A 15421-nucleotide genomic window follows, 5' to 3' on the forward strand; every position below is an offset into this window, starting at 1 on the left:
CTTAAACTATCAAAGCTATTGCTTTAAAACTTGCAACACTTGTTCACCATCATAAGCTGACCCTGTACAGCAAGAAACATAACTCCATCCTGCATTTTGCAAGATTTATGGCCCCTTTTGGACTTAGAAAATATCAGATTTCTTGGTTAAGTTTTATGTTTAGGTCAACTTTTTCTCTTAAACTATCAAAGCTATTGCTTTGAAACTTACAACACTTGTTCACCATCATAAGCTGACCCTGTACATCAAGAAACATAACTCCATCCTGCTTTTTGCAATAATTATTGCCCCTTTTGGACTTAGAAAATCAGTTGTCTTGGTTGAGTATTGTGTTTAAGTCAGCTTTTCTCATAAACTATCAAAGCTATTGCTTTAAAACTTGCAACAGTTTTTTACCATCAAAAGCGGACGCTGTATGTCAAGAAACATAACTCTTCCCTGCTTTTTGCAAGAATGATGGCCCTTTTTAGACTTAGAAAATCATGGGTAGGACAATATTTCTATTATACAAAAAAATCAGATGAGTGTCAGCACCTGCAAGGCGGTGCTCTTGTTGTATTTAACCATAGATAGTGCACTTTTATCATTAAAGAGGCTCCTTCTTTTCTTTTTAATTTTGAAGGCTGTTCTTTCTGACAGGTCTGACTATAATAGTTCTCTATAAAATACACTCAATTTTAAAGCTAAATAAAAGGTTACATTTTCAAAATTTGAATGTGACTTACTGTGGTATTTTTTTTGGGCTATTTTCCTCATGTTCTTAATTGTTTTGAAAACAGTTTTACTGTGATTGGCATTTGGAAACAAGCCCCTTTAACTCCTGTATAAATTGTAGAACAAGTTATATATGTCCATGCACTTGTGTAGTCAATGTTGTTCTTTGTAAATTGTGCACATGGTAGAGTGTTTGTGTTTTTGCAAGTCTCTCCAAATTTGCAAGTGGCATAAAGGTACATGTTTACTATAACTTCTTGAACTCAATTGATTTCAGTTTCAAGAAAAAAATATTGTTCATACTATGAATTGCTCAAAACAGGGATCAGATTTATGCTTGTGTTGTTGAAATGTATGCAAAGATTTCAAACAGCAAGTTGACATTTTATGACTATGTCTTTTTACAAGTGACAGATATGGATCAAATGATGCATATTTTTAATCTGGGATCTCCACCACTGTATTTTCACAGTCATATGCGTGTATTTTTTAAATATTTTTATGCCCTTGATGGTGGGCATAGTAAAATCGCACTGTCAGTCTGTGCCTTTGTGCGTGAGTACATGCGTCCATGTAAATATTTGTCCCGGCTGTAACTCTGCCATCCATAAAGGGATTTTGAAATAACTTGGCATAAATGTTCACCATAATGAGATCACATGTTTTGTGCAAGACCCAGACCCCTAGCTCCAAGGTCATGGTCACACTTAGGTTAAGGGTTTGTTACGTGTCTGGTCCATAACTCTGCCATTGATGAAGGGATTTTGAAATTACTTGGCATAAAATTTCCCCATAATGAGAGACGATTTGTCATGCGCAAGATTCATACCCCTAGCTCTAAGGTCAAGGTCACACTTAGAGGTTAAAGGTTAATATGGTCTGTTTCTTGTCCGGCCCATAACTGCCATTGATGATGGCATTTTAAAATTATTTGGCATAAATGCTCCCTATATTGAGATGAATTGTCATGCGCAAGACCCAGACCCCTTGCTACAAGGTCAAGGTCACACTTAGAACTCAAAGGTGTTTCTTGTCTGGTCCATAACTCTGCCATTTATTAAGGGATTTGAAATAATTATGTCTCCCCCAGGAGACATATTGTTTTTGCCCTGTCCGTCCGTCCGTCCGTACGTCACACTTCATTTCCGAGCAATAACTGGAGAACCATTTGACCTAGAACCTTCAAACTTTATAGGGTTGTAGGGCTGCTGGAGTAGATGACCCCTATTGTTTTTGGGGTCACTCTGTCAAAGGTCAAGGTCACAGGGGCCTGAACATTGAAAACCATTTCCGATCAATAACTAGAGAACCACTTGACCCAGAATGTTGAAACTTCATAGGATGATTGGTCATGAAGAGTAGATGACCCCTATTGATTTTGGGGTCACTCCATCAAAGGTCAAGGTCACAGGGGCCTGAACATGGAAAACCATTTCCGATCAATAACTGGAGAACCACTTCACCCAGAATGTTGAAACTTCATAGGATGATTGTACATGCAAAGTAGATGACCCCTATTGATTTTGGGGTCACTCCATTAAAGGTCAAGGTCACAGGGGCCTGAACATTGAAAACCATTTCCGGTCAGTAACTTGAGAACCACTTCACCCAGAATGTTGAAACTTCATAGGATGATTGGTCATGCAGAGGAGATGACCCCTATTGATTTTGGGGTCACTCCATCAAAGGTCAAGGCCACAGGGGCCTGAACATTGAAAACCATTTCCGGTCAGTAACTTGAGAACCACTTGACCCAGAATGATGAAACTTCATAGGATGATTGGTCATGCAGAGTAGATGACCCCTAACGATTTTGGGGTCACTCTGTTAAAGGTCAAGGCCACAGGGGCCTGAACATTGAAAACCATTTCCAATCAATAACTTGAGAACCTCTCGACCCAGAATGTTGAAACTTCATAGGATGATTGTTCATACAGAGTAAATGACCCACTATTGATTTTGGAGTCAATCAATTAAAGGTCAAGGTCACAGTGGCCTGTTCATGTAAAATCATTTTTTGGAAATAACTTGAGAACCACTTGACCTACAATGTTGAAACTTAATAGGATGATTGGACATGCAGAGTAGATGACCCCTATTTATTTTGAGGTCACTTGATCAAAGGTCAAGGTCACAGGAGCCTGAACAGTGACTTGAGAACCACTAGGCCAAGAGTGTTGAAATTTAGCGGGATGACTGGACATGCCAAGTAGATGATCCCTATTGCAGCCAACCATCAGTGTCTCATTGACTTTCGCTCCTGACCCCTATTGACTTCTTGCCTATAGGACTTTGCATTTGGGGAGACATGCGCTTTTTTACAAAAGCATTTTCTAGTTTGACACAAGTGTTAACCATATTGAGGTGTGTCACGCTTATGACCCAGGTCTCTCGGGTCAAGATCAAGGTCAAGGTCACCATACGATGTGTGGTTTTTTTTTGCGCAGACAACTGTAGCATTCTTGGGCACGCTTTGGGGGCATTTGTCACCAATAGTGGCAGCTCTTGTTGGAATGCTATGGGTCATTGACGGAAGTTTACGTTCAATATTCAACAGTTGACAAGTACCCGCAGCAATATCAATAATGTTTACTGCATGTTGGGCATTTTTTCATTGTTAATCCATAATATGAAACTATGACATAATATGAAACTATGCAAATATATGAAACCACCATGACCAGTTGCTTTTTTCCAAACAGACGTTTATGAGGATTTTGGGTTACTTAATAGACCAAGTGAGTTATACCAGTGGGAAGTTGGTTTTTTATCATTCAAGAGATAGAGAATACTACAAGTACTTGTGAAAAAAATGCATTTAGAAAATCTGGCTTAATGTAAACCTTGACAGGCATACTGGTGTTGCTATTGTCATTTATTTGGATGTGTTTGCCAAAACCAGTTCTACCTGAGAATGTTTCAACAGTACTAAAGGGTTATTGTTATGCTTATTTACTGGCCTATTTTTAAAAATGTTGTGAATTAGTATTGTGTGACCTGTACTGAAACATCCTTTCAGCATGTTCTTGCATTGTGTTTCACTGACTGTACGTAAAATTGCAAATAAAACAACTTACCTGCCGTTTGTTATTTTGACAGTATCTTGAATATTACAGAAAGTACTTTTTGAAATTTAGCTTCACTTAGAACAATGTGGTTTTGATAACATTTCAAAATTTCAACAAAAGCAAGCAATGACATCATACTCATTTTGCAACTTTAACCCATTTTTCAGAAGCCACAAACAAGCAGTTAACGTTATGCAAGAAGAAAGTGACATCAGAAACTTTATTATAATAGCATCATTGTTATATCCTGTAAAATGAGCATAGTATAGTAGAAGGAAGAAAATCATATCTTTGCACATTCCAGTTTTTGAAACTTTTTTTTACTATGTTGGTCTAAATGTATGTCTTATTTCCAGAAAGTACATTTAGTATTTTTAAGATACTTGCACAGTAGTAAATATGCGGGTTAGCTGTTTTGTTCAGTATATAAAAAATATTTCAGGAATTATGTCTAAACATCATTCCCACATTTGCTGACCTGATAGACTATACGTCACTGAAAAATTCCATAGTACCGAGGATAAAGAAGTTGTGCTTAAGCACAACTATAACAGGGGTAAGTTTATATACACATACATTTGTAACAAGCTGACCTTGTAAGCACAGAGGGTAGAACACGAGACTATGAATTGAGTCGTTGCCAGTTGGTTTCCAATTAGATGTGAAAATGTGATGATATGATTGATTAGTTGGTCAGTTGTTCTTTGATGTGGGGATATTCATAGCTGTTATTTGAGAACAAGTCAGTAATGGTACAATTTCAAGGAATATTGGAGAGGGTTAACTGAGATTGATGAAAAACATGTTCTGTTTTTATAAAGTACAACTTGCATTAAGAAACCGCCTAAGGAAAGGGAAAAAAGTTGTCTTGTAAAACAGATGGTCTCTTCTTACAAATAGTCTCTTAATACAACATAATTTCTTTAAGATAACACAAAAAGAGACTGAAAAAGTGATCCCTTAATGCATGTGGTCTCTTTATAGAAGTGGCTGCTCTAGCAAGTTTGATTATACATACCAGACACAAAGTTGTTTCTATGAATAACCTTAATTAAGCAATAATAAGAATAAACTCAGTATCATCAGATTTTGATGCTCTCCGCCTTCACAGCATGAAATGATACAATTAAATATTAAGGTATCCATAGAGCTGTTTTCAGGGTAAATACAAATCTTAAATTGAAGTATCGAGACATGCTTAATACAAGTGATTGTTTAATCTAGGTTCGGGTGAATTGTTTACTGTCACTGGGTAAACTGTTGGAGTCAATGGATAAATGGTACGTTCTTGATGAAGTTTTACCCTTGTTGCCACAAATACCATCTCGGGAACCAGCAGTGCTAATGAGTATACTTGGTAAGTTACTGGCTAATTTTTTGTTTTATCTTTCATAACAAATCTGTGAACTCATGTTTCAACAGAATAATTGGGTTGAAACCATGAAAGTTATTGACAGCACAATAATATTATTCACAGTATTTTTGATTTATGAGATTTTAACCATGCTGCCACAAATACCATCTCGGGAACCATTGTTAATTTGTAGTCTTGGTTATACTTTTAAAGTTATCATGGTTATTGGATTGGTTAGTTAAAAAACGGCCCTTATATCCAGTAATGTTGTATTTTCTGATGTGTTTGTTTGCTATTTAAGTTAATTCTTACATACACTTTGTCAACTTTAGTTAAATCTGAAATACATTTTTTCAACAGAAAAGGTAATGGTTGCAAAAGTAGAAAATTTTGGTAATTTGACAAGGTTCCAAAGTAATTTTGAAGACCAGTTAGAGAATGCCAATTTGCCATTGGTCAATTTTCAGTTTATTTCAAAAACAACCAATCAGATGCTGGAGTTATGAGACTGGTTTCCAATTTTAGTTTAACAGGCTTTGATCAAGATGTCCCTCTTTCAATGACAGCCCACAATTATTGATAATTTTCAAATCCACAATAGAAATTTCATGTATTTTATGTTTTGCTGTAAAATTTGATGTCTTTCTCTAATGTTATCACAATAGTATGTGTGATCTGGTGTGTTGCAGGTATCTACAAAGTTGCATTCTCCCACGATAAACTCGGTATCACCAAGGATTTGCTAGCAGGGAAGGTGGTTCCATTTCTTATGACAGTCTCCATTGAACACAGTCTGAACTTAGGACAGGTAAATAAAAACTTACTGTAGATTGGAGATTCAGATTACCAGGCAGTCAGAGGAAAGACTCATTTCACATAGGAAAATGTTCAGAGAAAAATTCCGAGTGTGTGAGGTCTGCTGTAATCTTGACAGCTCAATGAGACCAGGGTTCAAGACATGGCTAGTAAACCTGAGTATATACTGGTAGCTGGATCTTGCAAAATGAATAATAAAATCTACATGAAGATCCTTTGGAAGCATAGAATGCAACCAAGCAAAATAATAACAGACTTGGTTTGATTGAGTCTGTTCATGAGAGGTAATGGAAAGTGCAACACCTCTCACAACACCTAGCACTATCTTAAGAGAATTCTATACATAGATATTGAATGTACTCTATGATCCGAAAGGACAAGAAGATATAACAGCTCTGAATACAAGTACGGGGGAAACTGTTTACAGTCGCCACATGGCCTTAAAGTTTGCTCAATGCTGTTGTTATTGTTAGTAAAATCTATTTAAAGTCACAATTTACAAAACAACTGCTAGAGATAGTTGGATAAAAAAAGTGTCAATATCTGTTTTTAATGGTTTTATCTGTGAGTGTAAATATCATAATACCAGTATAACAGGTTAAATTGCACAGTAAATCATTTCAAACTATGAAGAAACAAAATATGCACAACCCACTTTTAGAGAAATACTTACACTTTTCTGTCTGAAATACTATCACATTGGAATGAAATACATTTTCCATATTCCAGTCAGTATTGTTTGGACGTCTTGTTAAGCATTTTGACTGTAGACAGTGTGAATAACATGTATTCATAAACCATACATAACATACGGTGTATATCATTGACTTGCAAAAGTTGTATTCCCCACAAGCCTCGTCAAGAGATACAAACCATCACAAGAGCACAGCCATGTTATACTGTGTATGTACAGCCATGTTATACTGTGTATGTACAGCCATGTTATACTGTGTATGTACAGCCATGTTATACTGTGTATGTACAGCCATGTTATCTGTGTATGTACAGCCACGTTATACTGTGTATGTACAGCCACGTTATACTGTGTATGTACAGCCATGTTATACTGTGTATGTACAGCCATGTTATACTGTGTATGTACAGTCATGTTATACTGTGTATGTAATTCATTGTACACAATTATGTGAAGAGTTTTTGAAGATTTTGCTGTTTTATATTTCAGTTTACAGCATTTATTACATTGGTACGGGAAATGATAACTAAGATAGAGACGGAACATAGAAGTAAACTGGAACAACTGGAACAGATGAAACAAGAACAAAAGTTGGTATCCTAACTCAGTGTGCAAAATTTAGTCATTTCTTTATTCACTGCAATGTATATCAAAACTACATTTGTCTTGAGCTTGGGTTTGTTAAAGACTGAGTCGGACAGAAGGGATGGTTTGGAAGTTTATGGTTAAGACTTTCACTTTATGAATATAAGTTTTAGTGAACAAGATAGTTTAGAGCTGTTGTTGGCACTCCAAACTGAAAGGCTCATAGTAAGATACTTTTATAAGAAGGTTCTTTGGCATCTAACATCAATCATCTGAAATCTGGATTTTTTCCAGTAAATATGGTAACTTCTTTTAAAAAAATTACACTGTTGAACTAAATTCAGTCTAAAGCAGTCTTGCATTGATATGTCATATAAAATGAAATGGTTTTTACGTCCATGAAAGAACAAAAAGGTAGAAAGAACTAACATCATTAACGTTCAACAAACTTGTTATGTAGAGTCACCAAACTCTGATATATTTGCATAATTATATTCTTTTCTGCCTGACTAATATTTAAGAATGATTGACATTCATAATTTGTTAATTGTGGACAATTTTACACTGCATACCTTTTCAGCTCGAAGGTTCATGGTGAGCTTATGTGACCACTCGATGTCCGTCGTCCGTTTGTCAGTCCGTCAACTATTTCTAAAAAAATCTTCTTCTTCAAAACTACTGGGCAGATTTACACCAAACTTCACAGGAATGATCCTTGCGTGGCCCCCTTTCAAAATTGTTCAAAGAATTGAATTCCTAACAGAACTGTGGTTGCCACAGCAAACAAAAGGAAAAACTTAAAAAATCTTCTTGTCCAAAACCACAAGGCAGAGAGCCTCAATATTTGGCATGTGACATCACTTAATCGTCCTCTATGAAGGTTGTTCAAATTATGCCCCTGGGGTGAAAAGAGGCCCCACCCATGGGGTCCCAAGTTTTACATAGACTTATATAGGAAAAACCTTTAAAAATCTTCTTGCCTGAAACTGCAAGGCCTTGACTTTTGATATTTAGTATGTTGCATTGCCTAGTGGTTCTCTAACAAATTTTTTCAAATTATGCCCCTGGCCCTGCCCTGGTGGTCCCAAGTTTTACGTAGAATTATATAGGAAAAATCTTTAAAAATCTTCTCGTTTGAAAGTTCAAGGCCTAGGCCTTTGATATTTGGGGGTCACTTGTATGTGAGTTATATAGGAAAAAATGCTTCAAAAATTATCTGATCATATTTCCTAGACTGTTTAATTATAATTACCTGATCACCCAAGTATTTAGGGGTCACTTCACTTTGACATTGACCTACTGACCTACTTTCTTGTTCTTAAGATAAAGCCTTGAATTTGGATGACATATTCAGTTTTGCACACAGATCTTAAAACTGACTTTCAGTGGTCATGAAAGTGACCTTCTGACCTACTTTCTTAATATTTCAGCATCAGTTTGACACTCATATTACTCAGGTGAGCGATCCAGGTTCTTCATGACCCTCTTGTTATGTTAATTGATTAATTTGTAAGTGAATGTGACTGTATTTCAGGAATATGGAGATTACAAAAATAACAGAACAAGATGATAAAACTCTGATTAGTGGAATAGATGAAAAACCAAAAACTATGGTATGTTTTCATATTATGAATTTTTATTGACGTTTGATAATACTTTAGGTTCTATGAATTATGTAACATGGTGTGCCCTAATTATTACATTTACCTCTATCAGTAGAGTTTCCCTTATATCACCATTATGTCATTCGCAATGACCAACTGAACCAACATCGATATATGCCTATAACAATTGATAACTTGACTAAATGTGGGAAAGATATTTAGATGTGTTAGAAATTATTATTCATGAAATCTGTTGAAATAAAGATATAACTAACATGGTCTTTCCTTATTTCAGATGGATTCATTTCTGTCAGGAGTTGGAATGGGGGCAGGTGATAAATCTGCCAGTCCACCAAGAAATTCTGCAAAACCAACTCCAGCAACGAGTCAGCCAGCCAAGGTCTGATTATTATTTGAAAATTAAAAAACTGAACTGCAAATGTCTGAAAAAATAAGTGCAGAAGTAGATTTAATGAGTTCATTATGTCTCCCACCACACAGTGATGTGGGAGACATACTGATTTACTCCTGTCTGTGAGTCTGTCTGTCACAAATCTTGTCCGCGCTCTTAAGTCAAACAGTTCTCATCCGATCTTCACCAAACTTGAACAAAATGTGTATGACAATAGGTCCTCGGCCATGTTCGATAACTAGCCAAATCGGCCCAGGCACTTCAGAATTATGTCCCTTGAATTACAGAAAGTACTGATGCCAGTGATACATGTCTCTGTGCATGGTTGACTCAGATACATAATGACGATATATTTTCTGTGTATAAACAGTATATAAAGACAGACTTACTATTCAGATGATTAGGCAGTTGTGGGAGACATGCGCTTATCTTAAAAGCAGCTCTAGTTAAAACAGCTTTAGACATATGGTCGACACAGAAATGTTTGTGACAGTAGTATTTTGCATATTTCTGTGGTTTATATTAAGGTTTCGATAATTTTGCTACTACGTATGTTTATGAATATAAAGGCATTGCAAATTTCCCTAACTTTAAAAGCTTGAAATGAATCCTAAGTTTGGGGACCTCCATGGCCAAATAGTTAAAGTTGCTGACTTCAAATCAATTACTGCTCACCTGTTTGGGTTTTAGCCTCAATCAGGATATTGAATTCTTCATGTGAGGATGCCATCCAGCTACAGAAGGTCAGTGGTTCTACCCATGTTCCCACCTGTGATGAAATAATGCATAGAGGGGCACCTGGGGTCTTCCTCCACCATCAAAAGCTGGAAAGACGCCATGTAACCTATAAGGTATTGTGTTGTTGTGACGTTAAACACAACAAAACAAAAAACAAACACTTAGGTTTACAGTACTTGAAGGTAAAAACTTAGTGTTTTATGTATGTTAGGTACAAAGTTTCTTTCTTGCATGTTTAGATGTACCCAGTCTGTTGTGGTCATTAATTTAAATTTATTAAAATTTTTGTTTCAAGTTTTCATTAATTACCTTGCAGGTAACATTGTCACTTGAAGAGAAACAGAGAATTGCTAAGCAACAGGAGCAACAAAGATTCTTGAAAGCATCGAAACCTCTTGATGCAAAATCATCAACCCCGCATTCTAATATTAAGCCTAAACAAACTTCTAACCAGCCTAAAGACCTAACATCTAGCCTAATGCAATCTAATGTGATAGGACTTAGTTCATCTGCTAATAAACCTACAAGCAGTTACAATGGATCAGCTGGAATGGGTATGAATAGCAGTATTAGTGGTGCTTCTATGGGGAATAGGACAGCTCAGTCTGGAATGGGTGTAATGAGTTCAACTGGTTATGGGTCATCTATGAACCAAGGTGGATTTGGTTTATCAAGTGGAAGTACATTTTCCCAGAATTCATTTGGTCAGAGTCAAAGTACAGTTCAGGGAAATAAGCCCATAGATCTTTCATCATTTGATAATCTTATGTCAAGTAATTCACAAAAGCCTAAAATGGCAATGAACCAGTTGAGCCAGGGTTCCAGTGGCTCATCTATGCAGACGGGCATGATGGGAAATATGAGTAACCAAAGCATGATGGGTAAACAAGGCATAATGGGAAATCAAGGAATTATGGGAAACCAAGGAATGATGGGACAACAAGGCATGATGGGAGGACAAAGCATGATGGGTAATCAGAACATGTTGGGACAACAAGGAATGATGAACACTGGATTTGGGAGTTCAGGGATGAGTTCAGGATTTAGTGGTGGCATGAACTTTCAACAAAGCAGTATGGGAAGTCAAGGAGGCATGTTTCAGTCTCAGCCAATGGCAGGACAGAACTTGATGCAGCCTCAGCCAATGGGAGGACAGAACTTGATGCAGCCTCAGCCAGTTAATACCCAGAACACAACAAGCAGTCTGTCGTCTGCTAGAAATGACCTTGATGATTTGTTTGGGTGAAATTACGTGGGAGTTGTCTGTGATACTATAAAAAACCTTTAGTCAATGTAAAGGGAAGCATATATTTATGTGACGAGTCGCAGTTGTCTTTCAAGAACATTGAATGTATTATTACTACCAGACTGCGCATTCCAATAATACTACAAGAGAAACTAGACACCAGGACTGAGTTTCTTAATCCAAGTTACCTTCTGAACTAATTCTTTAATCATTATATAAAAGCAATGTATGATTTTTAAAATTGTAAATGGTATTTTAAAGTAGAAGGAGCTATAGTGTGGTGCAGTATGACATATTGTTATTGACCATATCGACATTAAGGATAAATCCCGTTTTCCGGTATTTCCGTAAATAGGGTCAGGGGGGCTGGCGAGATTAACCAATATAAAGACCGTGTACAATATTAGCGATTATTTTTGCCAGAAGATAAGGATTTAGGAAAGTTCTTACTTTCTCACAGTGGAAATACTATTCTACGACATCGGCAACATCTTTTTTTGCAAAAATAATCTGTTTACCTTGAAAAATGCGAATAATTTCACACCTTCGGTATCGAGCCACGGAAGCGGCAGTGTAGAATAAAAGATAAAATGTAAACTTTGAGGATATTTTTTGCTACATCTTAATTACAACAATGTTTAATGATAATCTGCAATATTTTTTTATTCATTTTCTTTGTTTAAAACTTGGAAAAGGATAATCTAAACATTACCGCCATGTAGTGTAATGGCCGTTACCCCCCTCACCGTAAAACTGGGAACGGGCGTTTATTGGTGGTTAATACCGGAAAACAGGATTTTATCCATAATGTCGATATCGAGAATGGTACAGATCACAGAGTTCATCTTAATGAAAGTATTATCCAGCTTGACTTCAGTTTCAAATGGAGGATGCAAATGGACACATTTTATTTATTGATGAATTTGTAATGGTTATAGTAGAAATTGTTTACTTTGATAATGGACGTTTGACCAAAAAGTTAATAGAAATAGTATGAAATTAAGTGCCAGAAAAGATATAACACAAGACCTAATGTGTTACTGTACTAAATAATATTTTTGGTATGTGAGCTACAGATTTATTATGGAAATTATTTAACTTGGTCCTGATGTTTTGAACTGAGCTAGGTAATACACTCCACAAAATTCCTAATCGGTCAGTTTATATAGTATTACTATTTTGTTAATAATGCATGTATTCACACGAAATTTCACATACCGGCATTTGAATAGGTACTGCAGTTAATTATTGATTTATTTTTGGCCGACTCATGGCCAAAGTAACTGCATTAGGCGTTTAGACCAATATTGCATATTTGCACGTGCAGGGCGTGTGCACCAACATGCACGAGTTCGTTTACACTTTTGGCATTACTGACGAAAGTCCAACTAGAAAAACATATATCATGCTGAAATTGACACAAGAGCAACACAACCGAGCTGTCGGAATGTTGCTAGCCAGGACACATTTACGACACGTGGGTAAATTTGTTTTGCAATTTCAAAAGAATTTTGATATAATTTGTTTGTAGCTGTTACTTTCATGGTTATTTCCATTTTTAACCTTATTTCCGTTTACAATAACCTTCAGTCGGTGGCTATCTACCATCCGAGCTCTTTTGGCGAAATTTAACCCAAGTACAATTCATTGAAGTGACCGATTTGGAATTTTGTTGTAAAATTCCGACAGCTCGGGCACGTTGCTCTTGTGTCAATTTCACCATGTGTTTTTCTAGCAGGACATTCGTCAGTAATGCTAAAAGTGTTCATGAACATGTGCATATTGGTGTACATGCCCTGCACGTGCAAAATATGCAATATTGGTCAAAACGCCTAATGCAGTTACTTTGGCCGTGAGTCGGCCAAAAAGAAATCAATAATTAGCTGCAGTACCTATTTTAATGCCGGTATGTGAAATTTCTTGTGAATACATGCATTATTAACAAAATTGTAATACAATATAAAATGACCGATTAGGAATTTTGTTGAGTGTAGTTTAATGTCTAATGAATAGTTACTGTATACTTATACTTACTGGATGATAGATATTATTGCTTTATGTAATGGGGGTAGCTTATCACTGCAGATGTTGATGTATTGGTATTGGTGAATGTACAAGTGTAATACTATGAATATCTGGTCATAAAGACAGTATATTGGGTTAGAGAGATTTTTCAACTTACTCAGATGATTTTAATTTGCTGAGTCCAGTTTTGTTTAAGCAACATTCTGTTGATAAGGATCTAAAACAGAGGAGGTCATGGTTTAGCTATTAACTTTACTGTTTGGGTGAGTTGATAATTTGATTGTTCTGAGATGACAAATTTCATTTAAGAGAAATGTTCTAATTTTAAAGTGCTTTAAGATATACAATTCATAAACAAAAGATTTTTATAGCGAGCTCGAAGAGCAGAATCGAGCTTTACAGTGACCCAAGTATACTTTCACACTTGGTGATGGATTTTATAAGTTTCGCCGGAACAAGGCGCCCCTAGCAGACAGGAAGCAGTTTTTTCCGCAGTGAATACAGAACTTCATTTGATTGCTAAAAATTATTTATCACTTAAAAATCATGCAAGAAAGCTATACAGTGAGTTGCAAAAATAATAATTTTCCTTTAAAAGATAAAACATTGGGAAAAAATTGGAAAATATTGTTATTAAAAATCCTAAAGCCAGTACGAGAACGTGGCAAATAGGAAATGACGTCATTGTGATAACGGCTTCTCGTAAAACTTGCAAGGTATGATATTCACTGTAACAGGTATGAAATATGATGACAATGTTCACTTCTTTTGTTTCAAGTGAATATGTTCTCGCACATTTTCACTTTCTTTTGAGTAGTGAATGGTTTCTTTGTAATGTCTTTTTTTTTTAAGTTGAACTTGAATTCTTTGAGCTCGCTATGAGGCTTTGCCTTATTTCATATTAGTGCCTTGTTTATCAGTTACTCTATATAAGGCCTATATTATTTCTGAGTTTAAATTCATCTGACATGGTTTGCAAGATGTTGTTAAATTTTGTATCAAACTGGTGTGTTGCGAGATATTTATTGAGTAAGTTTTTATGGCAGTTTTATACAACAGACTAGTGTTAGAGCTTAAGTACTGGCTACTAAAGTGGTTTACTGGTAATGATCCTTTGCATGTAAACTTTTGGATAGCATTATTATAAGATTATAGTTTAAGTTTTGTTACAAGTGATATTTACTATGTAAGTATGACCAGACAATTGCAGAAGAATATTGTACTATTGCTGTGGAGTATTCAGTTTTAGCACAACTGATATATTGTACACTTACTGAATGGCTTGCCAGTAGGTACTCAAAAGTATTGATTAAGGCCCAGAGAACTTGAGGGTCACGAGTTTTAACTATTGACCAGCAAAATTTTATTACATGATGTCAGGAATTAATTTTAATAGTTTAATTTTTGACTTATTAGCCAGGAAGTGTGTTGAATATAGACATCTTATACAGCAGAAAGTATAGACTGGCAATTTATATAAGGAGTCGTGTAAGAAAAGTGGAAATTTCCCTGAATGTACATTGAAATGTTGAAAAAATGTATTAGTAGGATTTTTGCGTATTGAATTTTCAAGGATGGATTCTCAGTATCTCTGTGTATGTTGAAGGGTTAGTGAAATGTTTACATATCTCCCAAACCTATTCATTTTTAGCTTGACTATTCAAAGAATAGGTAGAGCTATTGGACTCACCCCTGCATCGGCGTTAGCAACCTGACTTGGTTAAGTTTTTGTATGTAAGTTGGTATCTCAGTAACCACTTGTGGGAATAGATTGAAACTTAAAACACTTATTCACTGTGATTAACTGACTTACATTGCACAGATTCCATAATGCTGTTTTGCCTTTTTACAAAATTATGCCCCTTTTCCGACTTGGCAATTTTTAGTTAGGTTTTTGTATGTAAGCTGGTATCTCGGTACCCATTAATGGGGATGGATTGAAACTTCACACACTTGTTCACTTTGACAATCTGACATTCATTGATCAGGTTTTATAATTCTACTCTGCATTTTTACAAAATTATGTCCCTTTTTTAATTTTTATATTCATTCAGTTGACAAGACTGTTGAAAAGTCAAGCATTGTTGTCCTCAGACAGCTCTTGTTATTAATATTACATTATTTCTTTTTGTATTTTGTTGTCTTTAATTGTGAGTTATAATGTG

General features: G+C 35.8%; 1 protein-coding gene across 2 annotated transcripts in view; it reads left to right on the forward strand.

Moving 5' to 3' along the window:
- LOC128553724 (SCY1-like protein 2) overlaps positions 1-12501 on the forward strand; it is a 42455-nt gene extending 29954 nt beyond the window's left edge. For both annotated transcript variants that reach the window (XM_053534901.1, XM_053534902.1), the window contains 7 exons: positions 4225-4338; positions 5007-5139; positions 5826-5944; positions 7136-7236; positions 8766-8844; positions 9131-9235; positions 10302-12501. In XM_053534901.1, the coding sequence (XP_053390876.1) occupies positions 4225-4338; positions 5007-5139; positions 5826-5944; positions 7136-7236; positions 8766-8844; positions 9131-9235; positions 10302-11231 (1581 nt within the window). In that variant the 3' untranslated portion in view covers positions 11232-12501. The remainder of the gene's footprint in view (positions 1-4224; positions 4339-5006; positions 5140-5825; positions 5945-7135; positions 7237-8765; positions 8845-9130; positions 9236-10301) is intronic.
- The last annotated feature ends 2920 nt before the right edge of the window (positions 12502-15421 follow it).

The sequence above is a fragment of the Mercenaria mercenaria genome, unplaced genomic scaffold (assembly GCF_021730395.1).
Source record: "Mercenaria mercenaria strain notata unplaced genomic scaffold, MADL_Memer_1 contig_4252, whole genome shotgun sequence".
In the NCBI taxonomy this organism is placed as follows: Eukaryota; Metazoa; Mollusca; class Bivalvia; order Venerida; family Veneridae; genus Mercenaria; species Mercenaria mercenaria.